Here is a 27,356-nt window from a genome sequence, read left to right as displayed (position 1 = left end):
AACTAAAAAATAAAAGTACACATATTTGGTATCCCAGTTTCTGCAATGACCCGCCCTACAAAACTGTCCCACTAGTTAACCCCATCAGTGAACACCATAAAAAAAGCATTGTTTTTTGCCTTGTTTTTTACCATCATACCGCCGAACAAAAAGTGGAATAACCCGCAATCAAAAACGGATATAAGTAAACATGGTACCACTGAAAACATCATCTTGTCCCGCATACAGCTCCATCACCAGAAAAATAAAAAAAGTTATAGCTCTCAGAATAAAGCGATGCAAAAACAATTTTTTGTATAAAATAGTTTTTATTGTATAAAAGCGCCAAAACATAAAAAATGATATAAATGAGGTATCGCTGTAATCCTACTGACCCGAAGAATAAAACCGCTTTATCAATTTTACTACACACGGAACGGTATAAACGCACTCCCCAAAAGAAATTCATGAATTGCTGTTTTTTGTTCATTCTGCGTCCCACAAATCGGAATAAAAAGCGATCAAAAAAATCATGTGCCCGAAAATGGTACCAATAAAAACATCAACTCGTCCCACAAAAAAAAAAGACCTCACATGACTGTCAGCCGAAATATGGAAAAATTATAGCTCTCAAAATAAGGTGATGCAAGAAAAAAAAAAAGGGGTCTTTTAGTGTGTGACAGCTGCCAAACATAAAAATCCGTTATAAATAGTAAATCAAACCCCTCTTTACCACCCCTTTAAATAGGGAAAATAATAAAATAAATAAAGTATTTATTTCCATTTTCCCCATTATGGTTAGGGTTAGAGTTTGGATTAGGGCTAGGATTAGGGTTAGGTTTGTGGTTAGGGTTATGGTTAGGGCTGAGATTAGGGTGAGGGGTGTGTTGGGGTTAGGTTTGGAGTTAGAATTGGGGGGGTTTCCTCTGTTTAGGCACATCAGGGGCTCTCCGAACGTGACATGGCGTCTGATCTCAATTCCAGCCAATTCTGAGTTGAAAAAGTCAAACTTTGCTCCTTCCCTTCCAAGCTATGCTGTGCACCCAAACAGTGATTTACCCCCACATATAGGGTATCGGCGTACTCAGGACAAATTGTACAACTTTTGGGGTCCAATTTCTCCTCTTACCCTTGTGAAAATCAAATATTGGGGGCGAAAAGACCATTTTTGTGAAAAAATATGATTTTTTATTTTTACGGCTCTACGTTATAAACTTCTGTGAAGCACTTGGGGGTTCAAAGTGCTCACCACACATCTAGATAAAGTTCTATAGGGGGTCTAGTTTTCAAAATGGTGTCACTTGTGGGGGGTTTCCACTGTTTAGGCACATCAGGGGCTCTCCAAACGCGACATGGCGTCCGATCTCAATTCCAGCCAATTTTGCATTGAAAAGTCAAACGGTGCTCCTTCCCTTCCGAGCTCTGCCATGTTTCAGCCCCACATATGGGGTATCAGCGTACTCGGGACAAATTATACAACTTTTGCAGTCCAATTTCTCCTGTTACCCTTGGTAAAATGAAACAAATTGGATCTGAAGTTAATTTTTTGTGAAAAAGTTAAATGTTCATTTTTTTTTTCAAACATTCCAAAAATTCCTGTGAAGCACCTGAAGGGTTAATAAACTTCTTGAATGTGGTTTTGAGCAACTTGAGGGGTGCAGATTTTAGAATGGTGTCACTTTTGGGTATTTTCTATCATATAGACCCCTCAAAGTGACATCAAATAGCGATGCGCCCGATAATGGGAGGGAATGGAGGCGTTAACGGACTGCGTTACATCGTGTTATATTCCGCGGTGTAACGCAGTCCGTCTAATGCACTACCATAATGGAGTGTGACCCCAACCTTACTGGGAAAGCTGCAAAACCTGACAATAAATCAGGGAATAGGTATAGGACCAGTAATGGTTAAAAGTTTAGCACAACATCCTACTTTTTATCGCTAATCCATCCCAAGCAATCCCAGTTATAATGGAGACTCTAAATAGCTTTGGGCAAATATCAGGGTTTTAAAAAACTATAACAAGTGAGAAGTCCTAGCATTATTCAGGGCGGGAAGAACTGGACTAGACTCATTCCCATTTCACTGTAGATCTGTTTCTATTAAATATTTGTGTACTACCTAGTAATCGACTTACATATTTTTTAATGATGTTTTAAATTAAATTGGAATTTTAACTTTTCTCAGTATACACACTGGAGTTCTGTTTTTTTTTTTTTGTTTTTTTTTACTTTCTTCATTTTGGACTACGCCCTTGATCAAGATGCCTCTGTGCGTGTCGGACAACCAGGTTCCTGCAGATATTGCTGAGCTGACTTTTCCCTTTACCTCTACCCTGCTACTTTTTCATTAAATATTTGGGAGTACATCTCCCAGTTATTCCAACACAACTCTACAGGAGTAATTACAAACCCCTAATTATATGCAGAATTCAGATTCTTCATTCGTGGAACCATTTTAGGTTAACATTCTCGGGCAGATGTCATCTAATTAAAATGGTCATTTTCCCCAAACTAATATATTTGTTCCAGACACTCCCCTTGTTACTTCATAAATCGGACGCTAAGCTACTCAATGCTACATTTAGGAGATTTGCCTGGAACAATAAAAGCGCTCAAGAATAAGCCTAAATCATCTTCTGTTACCCAAAGAGGCAGGGGAATTAACTTCCCAGATCTTTATAATTATAACTTTTATTATGCAACTTACTGGAAAAGGGGGAAGTCTAAAGGTAGAGCAACAACTTAGTAATCAAATTTCATTAGCCGCCCTAAAGCACAATGTTAAGGAACACCCAACACTCTGGTCCACAATTCTTACTTGGCGTAGGGTTCGAAAACTATGTGGGCTTAATATCTACTCTTCTCCATTTCAGCCATTCATGGGTCATCCTCGATTTCTAGGAGGGAAACCTTCTTTGATATACAAAGTACTAGAGACACAGGGTTGTACTAAGGTAGAAAATGTATTGACGACTTCTCGCTGGTCACTTTCGACAGGGCGTCATAAAGATTTCCAGCTCTTGTGGGTAAACCCTTTATTTTTCTACAGTCGTGGGTGATTAGCGCTAAGAGTTCAGAACCCAAATTAGGTAGGTATCTAGACACCTTTATTAAATGGAACTTTATCCCAAATTTCATCCACAAGCAAAATCTACTCAATAATAAGGATGCGAGGGTCTTGGGAAGGGAAACTGAAGGGTCCAGGCAAGTGGAGAGAGGCTATACGAGGGTCTAAAATGGAAGACTTTCTAAAAGTCACACTGACCCAAAAGGAAACAATCCCTTATAATAGCTACACTGACATGGCTTCGCCGATATTCTACAGGGCATATATAACTCCTTACATAAAAAGATGTCTCCTGGGATTATCTATTCATGCTCCAAATGTGGCTCAGCTAATACATATTTACTCCATCACTTGTGGGGTGCATACATATTCAGAAATTATGGAAAAGCATTCATTCATATATCCAAAATACATATTGCATTACTTTTCCACTAACACCACAGAGGGCGGTTTTCAACATCCTGGCAGATAGCAGGGCTGTGGAGTAGGAAAGCCAAATCTCTGACTCCGACTCAATTTCCATGACACCGACTCAAAGATTCCGACTCCCTCATACATGGCTCATGTTTGAGATTAAGTGATACATTTCCTGTAGTAAAATGGTAACATCAGGCTTTTAATCATTATTATGATACAATAATCAAGCCATTTAGATATATTATAGGTTCTATTTATTGGAATACAACTTTAGAACAAAAAACATTTGCATATTTACAATTTATTATACACTATGCAGTAAGTGGGGAAAAAACAGTTTTCAACAAAAACGTACTGAGTAACATTTGTGCAGTCTATGAATTTGTTCTGAGAAATAGAATTGCCTCCATCAGATCCTCCTTCATAGATGACCTCAAATCTGACCTAATAATTTTAAGGCCAGAGAACAACCTCTCTACAGTAACTTGGGTTGGAGGCAAAGCCGTAACCACATGGGCAACATCTCTAACAATTTCAGGGTGTAAAGGAATTGCCTCGTGCACAGTCAGTTTTGATGAATGATTGAACTCTTCTATTTCTTTGAGAGCAAGTGAAAAATTTTGCTGCAATATGGTCAATCTGTTTTCTATAAGAGTGGAATCATTTTCCCTGCAGCATCGCTTTGCCTGTTCCATGTCGTCCAAATATGTGTCAAAATCAAACTCCTCATCTGATGAGGATGAAGAAATGGCAGCAGCAGCACTGGCAGGACCCGAGTCCTCTTGCGCCTGGCAGTCCTCCTGTAGGCCACTCATCCTAACTGCTACCTCAGTCAGAGCTTCTTTTCCTTTAGTAAGCTGTTGATCATCCAGCAATATACGATGACTCGGGTCCACATAAACAGCTGCCAGAAAAATTTTATTTTCTAATAGCAGTGTCTCTCTCCATTTCATTGAAGCAGCAATGCCATCTGCGATTAAACCTCGCCTTTGGGACAAGCAAAATAGCAAGTTCTTCCACTCCTTTAAAAAAATGGCAGGAGTTAAATCCTCAACTTGTAACTTTTTAGTCACTGTAAATGGGTGATAAAGTCATTCCTTCAATTCAGCCACCTGTGTCCATTGACCTTCATGTAGTGTTACCTGAGGGTTGGCCATATCTACAGGGAAAGGTTTCAGCTCAAGCAATCGCTCAATCATTAAATAGGTGCTAACCCACCCAGTGGCTGGATCCGCAATTGCCCCGTTTCCAGCACGTCTCTTCAAGATGGAATCAATTTTAGGGGTTCTGGCAGCAATAGCCAATTTCCTCACTTTTCCAATCAGATTTCCAGTATGTCTCTCTTGCAGACTCTCTCTTATTGCCAACTGCAGGGTGTGCACAACACAGCGCATGTGATGAATAGGAAAGAGGTGTAAAGCAGCTTCAAGAAGATCATCTAATTGTAAAGAATCATTTTGCTGTAGTAATATCTGTTTATTCCTCCGTTATGGGAACAGGACTGTGGCCTTCCATCTCCAACATAATGAATGTGAAATGTTCTTCCAGCTGCTGTGCACCTTCATTATTCTCATTTATCAGTTTAATTGTACTTATGTTTGAAGCATTATCTATTACAATAGCAAGAACCTGTTCTTTTCTGAGTTCATAATCTTGCACAACTTTTTCCACTAAGGTCCGGAGAAACTGGCTGCTGTGATGATCTTTTACTGCTAGCATCTTAGCAACAATTTTTTTTGTTGTCACAAACATATCGATCGTTGATAGCAAAATAGTTCACTCTGCAGGCAGCACGTCACCCCCGGCTACAGTCGGCTCTAGTTTCCGCTGACGTCCCGTCAAGTGCTGGCAGCAGCCAGGGGTCCCTCTTCCTCCTTCCAGGCTGTGGGAGGGGTTATCCTCCCGAGTCACTCCTGGCATCCACCGCGCGCCCATTCATTGAGAAAGCGCGTGGTGGATGCTGGGTGTGATGCGGGGGGGTAACCACGCCCACAACTCAGCAGCCACTGCGAGGACCCAGCACTGAGTCACACCTCCCTTGACGTGATGTCAGTGCTGGGTCACGTGCTGCCTGTGAGCGGCCACAGATAGCGCCGCTCACAGGCAGTATAGGCAATATAAGGTATATACAAAATTCATTAGGGGACCCGGGAGGATACATTGGGTGGTTAATTTAAAGTAGTGGACAACCCCTTTAAGAAGTACTTGCCTTAATCCTGCTTTCCTGTTCACTCCAGAAGTTCTGAGATGAATGCAGGCATTCCTTCCCTGTGTGTCATTTTTTCTCCTTATCTGTAGAGGTGGAGCTTAACTACTTATCATGAACATAAACTGCAGCACAGATTCATCTCAGCTAAAAGTCTAGACCTTAGGTCAGGAATAGGACAGACATTTATAGGGCATTACATAACTCTCCAAAATTCTTATGAAAAAAATATTCCCCACAAACTGCATTGAACTACTCTACCCAATTTATTATATATTATAGGAGTCGGTCCATTTTATAACGACTCCACCAAAATGCGCTCAGACTCCGACTCCACAACCCTGGCAAATAGTCATCAAGACAGATTAGATCATCACTAATTATTTGGGCCTTGGCTATGAGGAAGAATATCCTCCATCATTGGTTAAACCCATTGACACCACCACTAACACTTATTCAATCCAAAATTATATTTTTGTTTAAAAGTTTAAAATGGATTAGCTAGACATACTGACAAACAAATAAAAAATGAACGGGAAACTCTTCGAAAGATGGGAGTCGTTCATTCCCACATTACCAGACAACACTAAAGATTGATTGAGGACTCACTTGGAACATACCTCATGGTACTTACCTGAGACAGTTCATAATCAGGTTCCAATACCATAGTCATTGACATTATGTGAGAGTTCAGTTCGCACACGGTGGGGATGTGATTTTTTTTTATGTCATTGCCTTTATGTACTACTATGCATTTAATAAACAGAGTTAAAAAAAAAAAAGAAGGTGTGAAAACCGCCCCATTATTTATCGGCGCACCGCCAGATTCTGTACAGGAGCAGTCACGCCATCACCGGACATTTTAGCTGTAATGTGGACAGCGGACAAATCCTCACTACACCGGAGACCTTTACATGATATCACACCGGTCATCATCGACATACGCCAGTCATCATCGTCACATGCTGGTCATTATTACATACCTGTGGAAACATCTACCAGAATCTCTTCCTTCCCGTCACTAACACACGGCTGATCCCCCCTCGTCATCGCTTCTTCTTCTGTCTCATCCTTCACGCTATCCTTAGTCGGATCTTCCTCCTGATATATCAGATGTAAAAAATCAGCACAATACAAAAAAAACACCAAAATCTGTGACACCTATGACCTCAATCAGAAATTCCCCCCCATATACAGATCCGGTACACGGCTCAGCGCAGTCTACCTGATGATCCTCCGGGATGTTGTGATTCTCCTGTGGACAGTCCTGGGAATACAGAGGACGGGGACATCTCTCTGGTGGATTTCTCTCCATGAGTTCATCTGTAGGAAATACAGTTACAGAATACAATGGCATATAAAAGTTTGGACACCCCTGGACAAAATTACTGTTATCGTGGACAGTTAAGGCCTAAAATTAAGGATGACACATTTCCTTTGTAATTTAGGCAAAAAAATAAATATATATTTCCCATTTCACATTTTAAAAAGGAAAATTGTGAAGTTTGGGCACCCTACATGGTTAGTACCTAGTAGTGCCCCCTTCTGTAAGTATCACAGCTCGTAAACTCTTTTTGTAGTCAGATGAGAGTCTTTCAGTTCTTGTTTGAGGGATTTTTATCCATTCTTCCTTGGCTAATTTCTCCAGTTCTGTGAGATTCCTGGGGCGTCTTGCATCCTTTGCTATTTTGAGGTCGAGCCACAGATTTTCAATGATTGTCAGATCACGGGACTGTGAGGGACATTTTAAAACTGACGGCTCCTGGAGTGGACCCTCTGGGTCGTGGCACCAACCCATCCAGAGCAAGCTGACCTAGTGAGGACCACCCCCTATACAGGGAGTGTCAGGGGCAAGTCCAAGGGGGTAAGGTACCACGACTGCTGGAACCAGGTGGCCGACTCACAGGAGACACAAATGAGTGTCTGCAGGATGCAACTGAGAGTGTGCAAAGCATGTACACAGGGGCATGCAGGTTATAGGACACTACAGAGCGAGTATACGGAGGGATCAGGGCAATATAAGGTGTGTAAACGGGAGTGCGCTAGATACTGGATAGTGCAAAGCGAGTACACGGGAGCACGTATGGTGCACACTGACAAAGCAGGGCACGTGCAAGGAAGCACGCCAGAGCACAAGGTTAAACAGAGCGCGTGCTGGGAAGAACACCAGAGTGCAAGGTTAGGCAGAGCGCATGCTGGGAAGCACACCAGAATGCAAGGCAAGTCAGAGTGTGTGCCAAGAAGCACGACAGGCACATAGGGCTGGAGCAGAGCACGAGCAGAGAACGACAGGGCAAAGTACAGGAGCCGGGAGAGTGTGCTAGGGAGCACGGCAAGGCAGAGCACAGGAAAAGAGCATGTGCCAGGAGGCACGACAGAGCACAAGGCAGAGGACCAGAATACAGCGCACAGACGAGCTAGGACCAAACAGACCAAGCCTGGAAGCACAACAATAATCAGGCACCTCTCATAGGAAGACGTAGCCTGATAGAGGGCAAGAGCACAGGGACTTCCGGGTCAGGTCCTACAGGACCATAGAGATGGTATGGATGCAGTCAGAGCCGGGAAGAGCATGCGCACTAACAACGTTGTGCAGCCATGGGACTAGCTGAAGGAGGTGCGCATACTCACCCGACGGGACTCCCGGAGCAGCTGCGGCACCGGAAGTGGTGACGTCAGGTGGGAAGTCCCGGCACCGGGTGAGCGCGGCGTAACAAAAACTTTCAATTTGAGGTCGCCTGTTGTGGATTGAGACGTGTATTTAGGATTATTCATTTGTACAAGCCATCCTCTTCCTTTTTTCACCCTCAGCTTTTTTACAGATGGTGTTATGTTTGCATCAATAATTTGTGGAAGTTTCATTGAATCCATTCTTCCCTGTACCTGAGAAATGTTCCCAGTGCCATTGGCTGCAACACAACACCAAAGCATGACTGATCCACCCCCATGCTTAATTTTTTGGCCGAGATGTTCTTTTCCTCAAATTCTGTCCCCTTTTTGTCACAATTTTGTTGTCAGATAATCTGAGGCCAGGAGCTCTTTCCCGATTCCTAACGATAGACACCCTAGCTGTTCCTGCTTTCCAGGTTACTTCTGATGGTGAAGATGCCGGGGCCATGTACCCCTCCCAGGGAAGTGGGGAAGAATAGTGTATGTATATACACAAGGAATTAAGCAAAATGGCTACCAATCTAAAGTATTGTAGGAAAGCAGGGTAGGATTAAAAAAATATAACTTTTAATAGTTAATGCTATAATTAGACCCCTTTATATGAAAAAAATCTACAACAATGCAAAAACAACGCACATAAAAAAATCACACACAAAAATAACACTTAGCCATAGTGATGAATACATAACCGGGTATAGTTGTAAACAACGTTGTAACTTTAACCCTTACACCAATCCAAAGGGAAAAAAAAATCATAAGCGATTAGCTATTATTCAAGTTAAATAGATCAAATGCCCTGGTTTAGACTCCAATGTAGTATATAAAAAGGAACAATCTCACCGCATGTTGTTCCTCAATAATTCATATATTCGCTGACCTCATAAGAATCCTGATTTCCATTAGGGAAGGAGAGGCACACACTTCTGTCAGAGTGGCGGGTCCCTGTGGCAACACTGCCCCCACCCCCACCTCAGACGTGTCAACCTCTACAATAAAGGGTTTAGATGGATCAGATTGTACCAGAATAGGGGCAGACATAAAACACTTGTTTAACCCCTTCCCGACATTTGACGCACTATACCGTCCATGTGCCCTGTGCCTTAATGCCCATGGATGGTATAGTACATCATACGCGATCAGCCGCGTTCATGGGGGGGGGGGGCGCGGCTCATCATGGCCGGGTGTCAGTTGATCATCACAGGTGACACCCAGCACTACGTGCCAGGAGTGGTCACGGACCGCTCTCGGCACATTAACGCCTGGCACACTGAGATCAAACACCACAGTGATCGCACAGAGAGGGGGCTCCCTGCGTGCTTCCCTGAGACCATCAGAACAACGCGATGTGCTTGCTTTGTTCTGAGGGCCTCCTTTCTGCAAGATGGACGCAGGGTCCTTCCTGGAGGTGGCTTCTCAGAGAAGCTGCCTGCACTGCCTGTTAGATCACTGATCTGACACAGTGCTGTGCAAAGTGTCAGATCAGCGATCTGACGTTACACAGTAATGTCCCACCCTGGGACAATATAAAAAAAGTAAAAAAAAATAAATAATGTTTAAAAATAATTTTGAAAAAATTCCTAAAGAAAAAAAAATATTCCCCAATAAATTCATTTCTTTATGTAAATAACGAAAAAATAAATAAATGTACACATTTAGTATCGCCACGTCCATAACGACCCGCCCTATAAAATTGTCCCACTAGTTAACCCCTTTAGCAAACCCCTTAAAAAAATAAAAAAACAAAACAAAAAAACAACGCTTTATCATCATACCGCCAAACAAAAAGTGCAATAACATGCGATCAAAAAGACGGATAGAAATAAACATGGTACAGCTGAAAACGTCATCTTGTTCCGCAAAAAACGAGCCGCCATACAGTGTCATCACCGGAAAAATAAAAAAGTTAGAAGAATAAAGCGATGCAAAAATGATTTTTTTTTATATAAAATTTTTTTGTATAATAACGCCAAAACATGAAAAAATGATATAAATGAGGTATCGCTGTTATCGAACTGACCCGAAGAATAAAACCGCTTTATCAATTTTACCCCATGCGGAACGGTGTAAACGCAATCCCCAAAAGAAATTCATGAAATGCTGTTTTTTGTTCATTCTGTGTCCCAAAAATCGGAATAAAAAGCGATCAAAAAATATCATGTGCCCGAAAATGGTATCAATAAAAACGTCAACTCGTCCCGCAAAAAATAAGACCTCACATGACTCGGTGTGTCAAAATATGGAAAAATTATAGCTCTCAAAATGTGGTGATGCAAAAACTATTTTTTGCAATAAAAAGCGTCTTTTAGCATGTGACAGCTGCCAAACATAAAAACCGCCATAAATAGTAAATCAAACCCCCCGTTATCACCACCTTAGTTAGGGGAATAAAAGAAAATTTTTTAAAAAATGCATTTACTTCCATTTTCCCGTTAGGGTTAGAATTAGGGGTGGAGTTATAATTGGGGGGTTTCCACCGTTCAGGCACATCAGGGGCTCTCCAAACGCAACATGGCGACTGATCTCAATTCCAGCCAATTCTGCGTTGAAAAAGTGAAACGGTGCTCCTTCCCTTCCAAGCTCTGCGATGCGCCCAAACAATGGTTTACCAACACATATGGGGTATCAGCCTACTCAGGACAAATTGTACAACTTTTGGAGTCCAATTTCTTCTGTTACCCTTGGGAAAATAAAAAAAAAATTGGGGGTGAAAATATCAATTTTGTGGAAAAAAATATGATTTTCTTATTTTTATGGCTCTACGTTATAAACTTCTGTGAAGCACTTGGGGGTTCAAAGTGCTCACTACATATCTAGATAAGCTCCTTGGGGGGTCTAGTTTCCAAAATGGGGTCACTTGTGGGGTTTTTTCACTGTTTAGGCACATCAGGAGCTCTCCAAACGCGACAAGACACCCGCAGACCATTCCATCAAAGTCTGCATTCCAAAACGTCACTACTTCCCTTCCGAGCCCCGACGTGTGCCCATACAGTAGTTTTCTCTCACATATGGGGTATCAGCATACTCAGGACAAATTGGACAACAACTTTTGGGGTCCAATTTCTCCTGTGTTACACTTGGGAAAATAAATAATTGGGGACTAAAAGATCATGTTTGTGGAAAAAATTATTTTTTTTTATTTTCAAGCCCTGGCATTATAAACTTCTGTGAAGCACTTGTGGGTTCAAAGTGCTCACCACACATCTAGATAAGTTCCTTGGGGGGGGTCTAGTTTCCAAAATGGGGTCATTTGTAGGGGGTTTCCACTGATTAGGCACATCATGGGCTCTCCAAACGCAACATGGCGTCCAGCCAATTCTGCGTTGAAAAAGTCAAAACGGTGCTCCTTCCCTTCCGAGCTCTGCCATGCGCCCAAACAGTGGTTTACCCCCACATATGGGGTATCAGCGTACTCAGGACAAATTGCACAATAACTTTTGGGGCCCTGTTTCCCTTGGGAAAATAAAAATTGGGGGTGAAAAGATAATTTTTGTGGAAAAAATTTGATTTTTCCTTGGGGGGGTGGGGTCTAGTTTCCAAAATGGGGTCACTTGTGGGGGGTTTCCTCTGTTTAGGCACATCAGGGGCTCTCCAAATGCGACATGGAGACTGATCTCTATTCCAGCCAATTTTGCATTGAAAAAGTAAAACGGTGCTCCTTCCATTCCTTGCTCTGCCATTAATCCTCCCCTGCTTTCCTATGTATATACACAAACCAAACAAGGACAGACTTACAGGAATAAATTAAAATACCAAACAAACAAGATATGCTCTCACAGACAACACAGAGGGGAACATCGTAGAGATAAGGAAGGTAAACAAAATAAGAGAGGATGGGGAATAGGCACACAACCGAAACACAAAGCAAAAGTCAAGGAACAACTCTCCTAAACGCCTCTACCAAACACAGAATCCTCCCCTCCTCACCAAGAAGCACAAGACTTAATACTGGTAATCCAGACTGCCAGTGCCAAGAATGTATAGGAGAAGGGAGTGGCTAACACTGAACAGCTGAGATCCTCCAAGCAAGAGGCTTCAGCAACTCCAAGCTGGACAGTTTAACCCCTGCGCTGCTTAAATAAACCTGCACTGAGGAAGAAGTGTTTCTTTTCAGTGCAGGAGAACATGAACTAAGACGCTGCGGTCTTCTGGTTCCGCTCTGGTGCGGTAAATCGCGTGACAGTACCCCGCTTCTAAGAAAGACCTCCGGAAACTCAGGACCGGGTTTATCAGGGTGTGCCGTGTTAAAGGACCCGAATAACCTTACCACACATCCTCTCTTCAGGACCGTAACCCTCCCAGTGTACCAGATACTGAAGAGACTGCCGAACAAAGCGAGAATCCATGATCTTAGCTATCTGAAATTTCAAATTCTCATCAACTTTGACTGGAGATGGAGGAAGTGGTTATGGTTCAGAAGACGCAACATATTTTTTGAGGAAACACTGGTGAAACACATTATGAATCCTAAAAGTAGGTGGCAAAGCAAGAAGAAATAATACAGGATTGATGACGGAAACAATCTTATAAGGAAGGACCAATGAACCTGGGACCCAGTTTCCAAGAAGGAACCTTCAACTTAATGTTATTCAAGGACAACCATATCAAGTCATCAACACACAGGTCCGGACCCACCACACGTCTCCGATCAGCTACACTCATATTTGGATTCCATCTTCTTCAAATTATTAAGAACCTCTTACCACACGGACATATTAGATTATGAAAATTGTTCCTCTTCAGGTATTCCCAAGGAATAATTCTGTCATAATTCAGGACAGGATTTCTTTCCCTGTCTTGGATCTGTGGGGGTTAACTTTGTATGGCCTCTCTTTAGATTGGGGAGGGCTATTTAGAACCTACTGTGAGCCAGGCTCTCTGTCAGTGATACTTCCGTGTTCCGGCTGAGCAGTTGACCGTAGTTATACTCTTGTATACCGTTTGCTGCTCTGTGTGCTTGTACCTGTGTATGACCCAGCTTGTCCCTCGTTCTGCGTCTGTCTTGTGATTCTGTACTACTGTTATCTCTCTGGTCTTCACCTCTGGCTTGTTTTCTGACTATTCCCTCATCTATGTCCTTAGTTACCACGTCCCTGTCTGGCTTCTGACTTCGGGTTGTCCTGCACTATTCTTCTGTCTCATCCGTTGGCTTCTGTATTGCCCTATTGTTACTGACCTAGGCTTCCTTGACTATTCTCCCGGTGCCGCCGGCTTACATTCCCCTGTACAGGAGTTGGCTCCGCCCTAGGCCATTCCCCCGATGGTCACATGCTCTGCCAGGTCCTGCTCTGGTGCAGTGTCGTGCACAGCACGCTCCTACTTGTGACTGCTGTACCCGATACAACTCTTCCTCTGGTGCGTACACCTAAAGACACACAGTCCGTGTCGTGACAAATTCCAACTAAATGAGTTGAACTGAGGAGGATAACTGTAGGCCCCGAAGAATGGGGACTTACCAGTAAACTCATGACAACGGTTATTCACCGCAAATTCAGCAAGAGGTAAATTAAGTAACTCAATTTTCCTGATTCTCAGATACAAAACACCTAAGATAAGTCTCAAGATTCTGGTTAACGAGTTCAGTTTACCCATTAGACGTTGGAGAAAAACAATAGATGGATCCTCAACCTTGAGCAAAACGCTTTCCAAAACTCGGAAATAAATTGCACCCCCTGGGGTCAGAAACAATATTGGTAGGCATCCCATAGAAACTGTGAGATTATCTGATGAAAATTTGCGCCAAGGACTTGGCGTTGGATAAAGCGAATAGCGCAATAAACTTAGACATCTTGTTGAACCTGTCCACCACCACCACCAAAATAACTATTACCTGCAGACACAGCTACATCAGTAATGAAATCTACTGATAGACGTGTCTTATGAATGGGTCACCAAGGAGGACAACAAAAAGCTAAGTCCCAAAAAACCAGAAAGGTTGGTAACTATGCAGATTGCAGATCCCTGATCTTAACCACACAACTAGCAGCAGTCGTGGAGCGTACCTACGATGAACCTAGATGCCTGGTCACAACCGGAGAGCTAAATAAACCTAAAGCAAGAAAAGGGGAAAACTAACTGCCCCAGAGCAGACTCCAAAGGAAAGACAGCCCCCCACATGTATTGATGTGAAACAAGATTAAAACACAAACACAGGCAGGAAAATAGGCTGAGCAAACGATGGGGCCAAACTAACTAGAAAGGACAGGAAAGGAAAGACACTGTCTGCAATCTGCCAAAAACCCTACGAAAATAATGTCCAACACTTCTGATAGCAAAATTAACCCTAAAGTCACTAGACTTCTCCCACTATATCAGCACTCTGAAATATTCTGAGACAGAGCAAAAAGTGGCCAATCTAATAAGGGACAAAAAAGGCAAATTGGCAAATACAGATAAATAAGAGTGGAAATTCAGCACAGCCCCATCCAGGGCTGGCTGACCACACAAAAAACTGAATTCACCAACAAGAGCAAGTGTGAACAGTAGCAAACACAACCTTAGCTTGAGAATACTGGAACAGAGCTGAAGTCCAAGACCTGAGAATCAGACTGAATCACCAGCACCAGGATAGGGCGTCGGCTGTCTTATATCCAGTCTGATACTCCAGAGAACCAATCGTTATCCTCCTCATCAGGTGGCAGATCACTACCAATTAAACTAACCTCACTATCTCCTGTCACCACCAGAGGGAGAACGGAGGGAGAACGGAAGGAGAACGCTCAACTGGTGGAGCAGAAAATGAGTTCACAACACGTGTCCAAGGTCTACTGGGATTCGCCAGTGGTTGGAGGGACCCAGATGGACGATTATGTGGGGTCTTAGAACGTGTACACACACTACAGGCAGCTACATACTCCCAACCATCCTGATGCTCCCCAGACCACCATAATTGCCGAGTAAGGAGATTTGTGGTGGCTTTATCACCAGGGTTTCCGGCCAAGACCGAATCATGAAGTTCACTTTCAACTTAGACACATATTAACAGGTACGATCAATTTACCTAAAGAAAAGGCAGCTGGGGCTTCCCCCTGAGCCTCTACAACCTCTTTATCAAGGTCAGAACTTATAGCAGCAGTAACTATTCCTTTCTGTAATATAGGAACCAATAACAATTATCTCCACCCCCAGGAAAATAAAAAGATAAGGCATCAGCCTTAACATTCTTATCCCTCGGCCTATACGCCACAAAAAAGTTGAATCTGGTGACAAATAAAGACCACCTTGCCGGTCTAGACATCAGACGCTTAGCAGATTCTTAATATAATAGATTTTTATGATCAGTGATTACCATGACCAGATAAACTGCCTCTTCCAAAAAAATAACGCAACTCTTCAAAAGCACACTTAATTGCCAAGAGTTCCCTGTTACCAATGTCATAGGTTGTCAGTAGATGATAGTTTCTTAAAAAAATATGCTCATTGACACAATTTACTAGCAGATGCACCCTGCGACAACACACCCCACACCCCCCTCAGTCGCATTAACTTCTACAATAAATATCTGAGTGACGTCACGATTTATAAGGATAGGTGTAGAAGCAAAACATCTTTTCAATGTATCAAAATCCTCTCGGGCTGGACTGGACTAGTTGGAAAAGTCCGTCCCTTTCCTGGTCATATCCGTCAAAGGTTTAGCCATCACAAAAAACCTTTGATGAACTTTCGGTAGTAGTTGGCGAAACCAAGAACCTTTATAAGGCTTTTAGGTCCTCAGGACGTTCCCAATCCAGTACCGCCTGGACATTTCCCAGATCCATGTGAAAACCAGTGGATGATAAAAAGTAACCCATAAAAGGGATCTCCTGAACCGAGAACATGCATTTCTCCTGTTTGACAAATCATTTATTGGCTGAGTATCTGAATGACCTACCTCACATGTAACTAATGTGTCTCAAGGTCAGGTGAATAAATCAAAATATCATCAAGGTAGATCACAACAAACCTGCCTGTCAGGTGACTAAAGAGGTCATTAACAAGGTGCTGAAAGGCGGCAGGTGAATTAGTCAACCAATATGGCATCACTAGGTTCTCATCGTGTCCCTCAGGTGTATTGAAGGCTGTCTTCCACTCATCCACCTCCTTGATGCAAATGAGATTATAAGCCCCCCGGAGGTCTAGCTTAGAAAACTATTTGTCTCCCACAATCTGATTAAACAGATCCGGGGTGAGAGAGAGAGAAGATATGGATCACGGACTATGATCCAATTGACTTTGCGAAAGTCTAGGCAAGGGCGGAACCCCGTCTTTTTTCTTGACAAAGAAAAACCTTCCAGCAACGGGTGATGAAGGTCTGATATGATAATTTGCCAGTCTCTCAGTGATATAGTCCTTCATGGCCTGCCTCTCTGGTCCAGAGATGTTGTATAACCTGCTCTTTGGCAGCTTAGCCCAAAGAATAAGATTAACGGAGCAATCATAAGGACTATCTGGAGGGAGATCCTGACTCCTCGGTTCTGAAAACACATCCCTGCCGTCAGACATATTTTCAGGCAGAGATTGAGTACCCACCCTGGCTAGCAGGGCGGCCAAGCAGTGTTCTTGGCAATACTCGCTCCATTTAACCACCTCTCGAGTCTGTCAGTCTACCACAGGGTTGTGTAGCAAAAGCCAAGGTAGTCCAAAAACCACAGGAGAAGGCAAGCCCTCTAACACATAATAATCTATAGATTCAGAGTGCATGGCCCCTACCTGTATATGCAACATACGAACGACCTGAGTAAAATACCCCTGGCTCAAGGGTGCAGAGTCAATAGCGATAATGGGTATGGATTTAAACAATACTTGTGGTTTGAGGCCTTGAGCCTGGACGAACCTGGCATAGATCAAATAAAACTGCGCACACTGTCCAGAATGGACAAATGACCACCTTTTCTTTGCAAAGATGGATCTCGGCTGGTAGACAAAACTCGAGATCTACCAAGGGAGGAAATAAGTACACACCCGGGCTCCTTAGTTTTCTGGCGGCTGTTTACAGGGGGATAAGGAAGGAGATGTACCCACAAAATGACTCTTTCCACCAAAAAAAAAACCACAACACTCCTCCTTTATGCTGAACTACTATAGAACCCAAAGAACGTGCCGCACTACCCAACTGCATGGGATCCACGGTAAACTCAGACCCAGGTTCCCCCGACTCCGGGTCTTCAGCAAACTGTAGTGTCTCCCCATGTCTCTGACATAGATGGTGGACTACACGGATGGCTATAGACATGGCCTCCTCCAGGGAGACGGAGTGTCATGGAAGGCAACGGCATCCTTTACCCTTACCGATAACTCTTGAATTAACTGGATTGAGCGGTTGTGGTCAATATACACGTGACCCAGCATCTGAAAAAAATTCCTTAAACGTCTATAGCAACAGTCGTCTGTAAGAGAAAATGCCCAGGCTGGAGGGTCCATCCTGAAAGAGCAAAATTCCGATATCCATCCATTGCTCCTCAGTAACAGAGGAGTGAGGATGCAACTTAAAATATAGTTTACAGGCTTCCCTGAAAGTAACAAACTTTCCACACCCTGCAGAGAACCTGTCAGGCAAAAGTGACCTTGGGTTCCACCAGGGGTTGTTTGGGAGTCGCAGTCCCCAAACCGGACGTGTTTGGGTATTTCAAGTCAATAAAGCAAAGATCCGCAACCTCTAGACTGAGCTGCTGCAGTTGCCCAGCCAGAGCAGTAATATGGTCTATGATGGATCAAAAAAAAAAAAAAATCGCATGGGCCAGTGTTACTGTTACTAGTCTTATCTGATAACCCGGGGCCAGGGGCTCCCACCCTGTCCCTAACGCTAGGGGCACCCTAGCTATCCCCGCTCCCCAGGTTACTTCTGATGGTGATGATGTAAGGGCCCCATACCTTTCTGCACTCCTGAATCAGTCCTTATCTGTCCCCTCCCACTCCCAGGAAAGTGGGGTAGAATAGTGTATGCAAAATCACAAACCAGAAAAACAAGGAAGGACGTTAAGGGAAAAATGAAAATACCAAACATACAAAATATGCACTCACAGACAACAGAGGGAGAAAATGGAGGGATTTGGACAGTAAACAAAATAGGACTGGATGGGGGCTATGCACACAACTGAAACACAAAGCAACAGTCACAGAACTCTCCTAAACACCTCTACCAAACACCAAATCCTCCACTGCTCACCAAGAAGCACAAGACTTAATACTGGCAATCCATATTGTCAGAGGCGAGAATATATAGGAGAGGGCAGTGGCCGATACAGCACAGCCGAGATCCTCCAAACAGGAAGCTAAAGATAATCCAAGCAGAACAGTTTAACCCCTGCACTGCTGACAGAAACCTGCACCATTTAATATGAAGGAAACGTACAGGAGTGGGTGAACTGAGATGCTGTGGTCTTCTGGCTCCTCTCTGATGTGGTAAACCTGTGACACTTTTCTCCACACATACTGTGGAGAAACGGGGTTAGTGGGTGCTCTCGTCCGTTGGCCCGGCTGTCTTTACCAAGACTGCATGGACCAGGGTTCACATCACTGAACGCCCACTCTATCTCCCCGTGGGCAACATACTACACAGACAACACAGGGTTAGGGTAAAACAGTGTGGCCAAGCTTTATTGAACCACAACACCCAGTAGCAAACAGAACAATTTCAGCAATTTCCCCAAGATGGTGCATATTACAAGGTCTCACCCCTCCGCTGGCTCATACGGATGCTAGTGGATGTTATGTTAGAGCTCCCAGGATCGCTATTCCACCTGTGATAACACACAGAGAGGAGGTCACGACAAGCGTAGGGAGATAACCGAGAGCAGTCCAGTGTTTTTTCAGCCAGGTCTGACATACCCTCTGCTGGGATCCTGAACAGTTTCTTGTCCGTTAAGTGTTTAGCAGAATGTCCGGCTGGTAGCTCTATGTGATGAGATGAGGCACCGTCTCTCTGTCTCAGGGTCTTTTATACCCAAGGCAGGTAAGCTATTTTTAGAATTACCCAGTGTCCTTCAGTGCACCCTCACAGCCTTCCCCATTTACATTCAAGTCAACAAACTGATTCCAGAATATAAACAAACATCAGATAAGCACACACTATATTACATGGTATATCATTGTGCAAGTCAGCCTTCTAGACCCACCAGAATCCACACTTAAATCCACAAGCCAAAAAGTCAATTCCTCCAGGCCTGGTAAAACATAGCCGTCTGGGCAATTAAGATATACTCTGGTTTCTTCACACATACCTTTAATCATTGTGGCCAAAGAGTTTTAATTTTAACCTCATTGGTCCACAGGACTTGTTTCCAAAATGCTTCAGGCTTGTTTAGATGTTCTTTTGCATACTTCTGACTCTAAATTGTAAGGGGAGGATGCAGGAGAGGATTTCTTCTGATGACTCTTCCATGAAGGTCATGTTTGTACAGTTGTCTCTGAATAGTAGAACAATGTACCACAACTCCAGAGTCTGCTAAATCTTTCTGAAGATCTTTTGTAGTCAAGCAGGTGATTTGCCGGTCTAAAAATCCTACTAGCAGCTGTCACTGAAATTTTGCTTGGTCTTCCAGACCAATCTTGACCTCCACTATTACTGATAACCTGCTTTATGGGCCTCCAACATTTTCATGTTCAGAGTGCTAGACAACTGCTTAGAAAAACCCTTGGCTGTTGTTTTTTGGCACAAGGTTAGAAGAGGCAGGGTATATATAAAAAGCTGGCAAATTTGCATCTCCTGGCCTTTTCTAACGATGATAGTATAATAGCTTGTTCACTAACAGGCTAATTAAGGTCTGATACCTTGGTCAAAGTTATCTGAGCACACAAATCTCCAAGGGTGCCCAAATTTTTGCATTGGCCTATTTTTTTGTAATTTTTAATGTGTAAAAAATGACATTGTACCGTATCTTTCAGACTATAAGATACACTTTTCCCAAAAAAATTTTTTCGGAATATCCTTACAAATACTGTGGCGGCAACAGGAGTCAGGCGATTCTGTGGCGGTCTCGATCCGACACTGCCGAGCTTTGATCACACTCCCTTCCCAGGCTGGTGCGGCGGTGATACTCTGTGGTGCGGGAGGCTCCGCCGGAATATTGTGAAAGCACCAGGGCTGTGGAGGCGGTAAGCCAAACCTGCAACTCCGACTCCGACTCCACAACTCCGACATATATTGCTTATATTTAAGTGAAAAATGTTTTGTAGTACAATGTGAACATCAGACATTTAATCATTTCTATGATACAATAATCAAGACATTTAGATAGAACTGTAATAAATTGTAAATATGCAATGCACTATGTAATATCGATTACACATATATATATATATATATATATACACACACACACACATACATACACAGTATATATATAACACTATGTAATAAACTATGTAAGTGGCAAAAAACAGTTTTCAAACCATACTAAATAACATTTGTGCGGTCTATGAATTTGTTCTAAGAAATAGAATTGCCTCCATCAGATCCTCCTTCATAGATGACCTCAAATCTGACCTAATTTTAAGGCCAGAGAACAACCTCTCTACACTAACTTGGGTTGGAGGCAAAGCCAGAACCACATGGGCAACATCGCTAACAAGTTCCAAGTATAAAGGAATTGCCTCATGTACAGTCAGTTTTGATGAACGGTTGAATTTTTCTTTTTCTTTGAGAGCAAGTGAAACATTTTGATGAAATATGGTCAATCTGCTGCTATAGGAGACGGAGTGAAATCTTTTTCCTTGCAGCAACACTCATCCAAATACTTGTCAAAGTCAAACTCCTCATCTGATGAGGATGAAGATATGGCAGCAGTAGCACTATCAGGACCCAAGCCCTCTTGCACTTGGCAGTCCTCCTGTAGGCCACTCATCCTAACTGCTACCTCAGTCAGAACTTCTTTTCCTTTAGAAAGCTATTGATCAACAAGCAGTATACGATGACTTGGGTCCACATAAACAGCTGCCAGAAGTATTTTATTTTCTAATAGCAGTGTCTCTCTCCATTTCATTGAAGCAGCAATGCCATCTGCGATTAAACCTCATCTTTGGGACAGGCAAAATAAGTTCTCCCACTCCTTTAAAAAAATGGCAGGAGTTAAATCCTCAGCTTGTAACTCTTTAGTCACTGTAAATGGGTGATAAAGTCATTCCTTCTATTCAGCCACCTGTGTCCATTGACCTTCATGTAGTGTTACCTGAGGGTTGGCCATTTCTACAGGGAAAGGTTTCAGCTCAAGCAATCGCTCAATCATTAAATAGGTGGTGCCCCACCCAGTGGCTGGATCAGCAATTGCCCCTTCTCCAGCACGTCTCTTCAAGATGGAATCAATTTTAGGGGTTCTGGCAGCAATAGCCAATTTTCTCTTGCGCCTGGCAGTCCTCCTGTAGGCCACTCATCCTAACTGCTACCTCAGTCAGAGCTTCTTTTCCTTTAGTAAGCTGTTGATCATCAAGCAATATACGATGACTTGGGTCCACATAAACAGCCACCAGAAAAATTTTATTTTCCAATAGCTGTATCTCTCTCCGTTTCATTGAAGCAGAAATGCCATCTGCGATTAAATCTCCTCTTTGGGACAGGCAAAATAGCAAGTTCTTCCACTCCCTCATGAAAATGCCAGGAGTTAAATACTCAGCTTGTAATTTTTTAGTCACGGTAAATAGGTGATTAAGCAATTCCTTCAATTCAGCCACCTGTGTCCACTGACCTTCATTTAGGGTTACCTGAGGGTTCGCCATATCTATAAGAAACAGTTTTAGCCAGGATAAAAACTAGGGGGGGCAGAATCTCATACTGCACACCTCAGCTGCTGCAGAACCTTATACTGCACACCCCTACACTTGAAAATAAAGCCTGCACCTTAAGATGTGGTGAATGCAGTCTATTTATTCCAACTATCAATTGATGTTGATGTGTTACTGAAGACAAGCAATGCCTGTCCTGGGCGTCCTTTTGGGCAGCTATGAGGTGTACCTGACTGGTGCTAAAAAAAAAAAAGGAGTGTTAGTCTGTGTGATACCCGGCTTTCATTCTTTTTGGTACAGATAAGATATGGATAGACAGATATGGATAAATGGATATATAGATAGAGCAGATTTCTAATCTGCTTTTGCTATTGAAAACATTATCTATGGGCTCAAAATCCTTTCAGGTGATGCGTTTTTTTAAAAAGCTGATCTGCTTTTGCAGCTGAAAAACGTATCCTCAAAAAACGCAGCAAAAACGCTGTGTGTGAATGTAGCCTTAGATCAGGAATAGAACAGCCATTTATAGGACATTTCATAACTTTCCCAAATTCCTATGAAAAAATATTCAGCATATTCTGCATTGAACTACTGTACCCAATTTACTATACATTTTAGGAGTCGGACCATTTTATACCGACTCCACCAAAATAAGCTCAGACTCCACAGCCCTGGAAAGCACAGAGGCCAAGCATATCTATTGCTGCGATGCGGTGGCCTCTGGGAAAATGGCCACCTGGGGCGGCGCATGCTCAGATTGAGATCTCGGCAATGATCTCGGGATGAGATCTTGTTGCTGAGATCTCAATCTGAGCATGCGCTGCCCACGGCGGCCATTTTCATGGAGGCCAACGCATCGCAGCTATAGATATGCAGGGCCTCCGGGCTTTCACAGGATGTTGACGTTGCCCCTCCCCCCAGCACCACCGCCGAACCTGCCGCATCAGCCTGGGATGGGATTTCCCGGAGTCCACCGCACCTGCTGCACCAGCCTGGGATGAGGGTCATATTGCCAATCGAACACCCTCTGTGACCCCGCTCCACCAGCACTGTTGATTGCGCCGGGTAAGCTGAATTCGGACTGTAAGACAGACCCCCATTTGACAGATTAATTTTTTTTCCCTATTTTCCTTCTGAAAATTTGGGGTGCGTCTTATAGTCCGAAAAATACGGTATATATTATTTTGTATAATACTAAAGGAAATGTGTCATTTTAACTTTAGGCCTTTCAGAGATCAATTCATCTTCAACTTGCTTAACTGTTCACAATAAGAGTAATTTTGACCAGGGGTGCCCAAACTTTTACATGCCACTGTAGTTTGTGTCATGTGATAAGATGATGGGAGTAGTAGTAGGGGACCACAGAACAGACATGACAGTCTCCCCTCCTCACCCTGCTGATCAGCCCATATTGTGATCGCCTCTTGTGCTCCATGTACAACCTCAACCTTAATATCAATCAGATCTTCACCCTAAAAAGAAAAATGTAAGATGAGCTCAGGTCCCATCACTTCATGGTCAGATGTTGTGGGAGCTTCAGTGTCATCTACCTGATGATCCTCCGGGATGTTGTGATTCTCCTCTGGACAGTCCTGGGGATACAGAGGACGGGGACATCTCTCTGGTGTATTTCTCCTCCTGGATCCATCTGTGGAGACACACAGACTGAATACATGACCTGCTGTGTCTATATATGAGACACGTCTCTCAGAACCGGTAATTCAAGGTTTATGTATCAGGGACTAAATTACATTGTTGTGCTGCTCACCACCGGTACCGAGGTCCCAGCACATTGTGGACCCAAGTATGAAGTGATAATCAGCGAGACCAAAGCCTAATAATAATAATAATTTTATTTCTATAGCGTCAACATATTCTGCAGCACTTTACATTATAGAGGGGACTTGTACAGACAATAGACATTACAGCATAACAATAAACACAAATATCAAAACAGATACCAAGAGGAATGAGGGCCCTGCTCGCAAGCTTACAATCTATGAGGAAAAAGTGGAGACACGAAAGGTGGATGGTAACAATTGCTTTCATTATTCGGACCAGCCAGTGTAAGAATCGGGTGTTCCTGTTGCTGCATGAACCAGTTAACAGTCTAAATATGTAACAGTACAGACACAGAGGGCTATTAAATGCATAAAGTATGTGAGAACGTGATACGAGGAACTTGGTTAAGGTAAAAATTTTGAATGGGCACACAGGGATAGATAGGTTAATGAGTTGAGGTGATAGGCCAGGGTGAAGAAATGCGTTTTTAGGGCACACTTAAAACTGTGAATATTGGGGATTAATTGTATTAACCTGGGTAGAGCATTCCAAAGAAATGGCGCAGCACGTGAAAAGTCGTGGAGACCGGAGTGGCGAGGTAATGATTATTGAGGATGTTAACCTCAGGTCATTAGCAGAACGGAGGGCACAGGTAGGGTGGTGGGCTGAGACGAGAGAGGAGATGTAGGGTGGTGCTGAGCCGTGGAGTGCTTTGTGGGTGAGGGTAATAAGTTTATACTGGATTCTGGAGTGGATGCGTAACTAGTGTAAGGACTGGCACAAGGTAGAGGCATCGGTGTAACAATTGGTGAGGAATATGATCCTGGCTGCAGCATTCAGGATGGATAGGAGAGGGGAGAGTTTGGTAAGAGGGAGACTGATTAATAGAGAGTTACAATAGTCCAGACGAGAATGAATAAGAGCAACAGTAAGAGTTATTGCAGAATCGAAAGTAAGAAAAGCTCAAATTCTAGAAATGTTTTTGAGGTGCAGATAACAAGAACGAGCCAGTGATCGGATGTGGCGGGCGAATGAAAGCTCGGAATCACATATGACTCCAAGGCAGCGGGCATGTTGCTGGGGAGTAATGGTGGAACCACACACGGAGATGGCAATGTCGGGCATAGGTGCATTAGTGAAGGGAGGAAACACAAGGAGTTCAGTTTTTGACATGTTCAGGGTCAGATAGAGGGAGGACATGATGTTAGAGACAGCGGTAAGACAATCACTGGTGTTTTCCAAAAAGGCAGGCGTGATGTCAGAAGTGTATAATTGGGTGTCATCAGGCTAGAGATGATACTGGAACCCAAATCTACTGATTTGGTGCTAATAATCTCTGTTCTGCACTCGGAGGATGAGGACCCTGAGGAGAGGGACAGAGAAGACCCTCGTCAGTCAGATGGAGGAGCCGCGCTAAGAAACTCAACTTCTCCAAGTTCCCCTCCACCAGGGATGGAACCACAGAGGAGCTGGAGAAAGATCCACATTTCTATCCAGCAGTTTCTTCTCTCCTAATTCACATTATGGAGATTGGGGGAAGGATGGCTACCATTTACCAGTGATTGTTTTCTGAGTGCTCATGAGGTCACCATGAGGACACGGCCTCCCTCCTGGACAGGATCCTCTGGGATCACTCTAAGGGTCCCGTTTCACTTAGCGGCGCACCAGCGATCCTGACAACGATACGACCTGGTAAGGATCGCTGGTGCATCGCTAAATGCTCGCTAGTAAGCTGCCAAACAGGCAGATCTCTTAAGCGACGCAGAAACCATCCAGCGATCCTCAGCGGTCGTTGGTACCTTGTCACACAGCAGCTTTTCTGAACGATTCCAGCCTGCGTCCCTAAGTTCTGCGTCGCCATCGTCGGGTCAAACACAGCGATGTGCGCTTGCCAGTGGGACACAGACGATGAAAAACAGGGATTTTTGTGATAACTCACCGTAAAATCCTTTTCTCAGAGACGCTCATTGGGGGGCACAGACCATGGGGTGTTATGCTGTGGACAATAGGAGGCTAACACTGAGGTGAGACAAAAAAAGTTAGCTCCTCCTCCGCAGCATACACCTTCCTGCTGGCCCCAAGTGAACCAGTTCGGTGTAAAAGCAGTAGGAGATCATTAATATCATATTAGAGTACAATCGCCAACCTCATATCAGAGTATAACCCACTGAATGGGAGACAAGAAGCAGAAGCCGTCAGGCTAACAGGGTGGGTGCTGTGTCCCCCAATGAGCGCCTCGAAGAAAAGGATTTTACGGTGAGTTATCACAAAAATCTCTGTTTCTCCTTCGCCTCATTGGGGGATACAGACCATGGGACGTCCCAAAGCAGTCCATAGGTGGGCAACAAAATAACAGATAAAGCCCATGTAGTGGCTGAGTAAAGGTGCCCTACCGCCTGTTGCAGAATAATCTGCCGAGGAGCGTACTGTGGAAGTCTGAGTACGAGTAGTGCTTCAAGAATGTGAAAATGCTGAGCCAAAATGCAGCCTTGCAGACTTGTTCGGTCGGCATGCGAGACGGAATGGCCCAGAGGGCGGACATCGACCACGTAGAATACGCCCTAATCGCTACTGGGATGGGCCGCTTCTAAAGTAGTATAACTCCTGAATAGCCAAATTAATTTCTCTGGCTATTGTGACCCTGAAGTGGCTTACAAGAGAGTGCCGTCCTCAGGACATACATCCTGAGATCCGTCATTGCATGCAGGGCATACGTAACTACCTCCATCTGAAGTACCAGTGTTGGGCTCAAAGAGGGCAAGACAAAATCACTGTTAAAATAGAAGGGTCAGCAAACGCTGGAAAAAAGAAAGGGGCGGAAACGATCTGAGGATAATCCTATCCAGGTTGGGAAGCAGAGAGAAAAAACAAATGATCTAAACGGGACCTGGCTGTCAGCTTCAAGCGTCGCATAATAAGTGACACTGCGACAATAAGGGCGACTTCCCAAGACAGAACTGCCCGCGAGACATTCTGGAACGGTTTGAAAGGCGTCTCTTAAAGCGCACCCGGTACAGAATTAACGTTCCAGGCTTCTAATGGACTTTTGTAGGGGGGTACCCCTGAGAAATTCTGAGAATGAAAGTCATGAATTACGTCTTGGAAGCAATCCTGCACTTAAACACAGACAGGTAGAACCAAGATCTGTCCCTTGAGGGAGGTGAGCATCATGAACCTGAGTCCAAGTCAGTCTGGAGAAAACTCTCAAAAGAACTGGAGCGGTGAAGACGCGAAGAGAACGACCGTGGTCCTAACACCATGCGACAGAAGGCGTTCAGGAGAGGTGAAAGATGCACCCTGACGTCGGCCTCTGAGCACCAACCATAGTGGAGACCCCTGAGGGAGAGTAGATTAGAGCCCTGGCTTTGAAAGCCAGCTCGTTAAACACCAGATCGTGCGATCTGGTGATCAATTGGACGATGCAACAGTGACCTGTGGACGGCGTGTATGATTTGTAGTAACTCTGAATACCACGTCCAGCAAGACCAATCCTGGATGCCTAGGGAGACTGGAAACGGCCACTACCTCTGTTTACATGATG

The 27,356-nt window shown here is 43.8% G+C and overlaps 1 protein-coding gene across 2 annotated transcripts in view; it reads right to left on the bottom strand.

Moving 5' to 3' along the window:
* Positions 1–27,356, bottom strand: part of LOC141054892 (uncharacterized) — a 63,577-nt gene that overhangs the window by 21,687 nt on the left and 14,534 nt on the right. The window contains exons 5-8 of one of the 2 annotated variants that reach the window (XM_073551785.1): positions 23,584–23,681; positions 23,427–23,505; positions 6,897–6,994; positions 6,655–6,772 (exon numbers count right to left, since the gene is read on the bottom strand). In XM_073551785.1, the coding sequence (XP_073407886.1) occupies positions 6,655–6,772; positions 6,897–6,994; positions 23,427–23,505; positions 23,584–23,681 (393 nt within the window). The remainder of the gene's footprint in view (positions 1–6,654; positions 6,773–6,896; positions 6,995–23,426; positions 23,506–23,583; positions 23,682–27,356) is intronic. The other variant, XM_073551786.1, reaches the window with a different exon arrangement.

This window comes from Dendrobates tinctorius, unplaced genomic scaffold (assembly GCF_039654945.1).
Source record: "Dendrobates tinctorius isolate UK_male_01 unplaced genomic scaffold, ASM3965494v1 ptg000180l, whole genome shotgun sequence".
Taxonomy (NCBI): domain Eukaryota; kingdom Metazoa; phylum Chordata; class Amphibia; order Anura; family Dendrobatidae; genus Dendrobates; species Dendrobates tinctorius.
The sequence above is the reverse complement of the archived record's forward strand: the minus strand, read 5'-3'. Positions and strand labels throughout refer to the sequence as shown.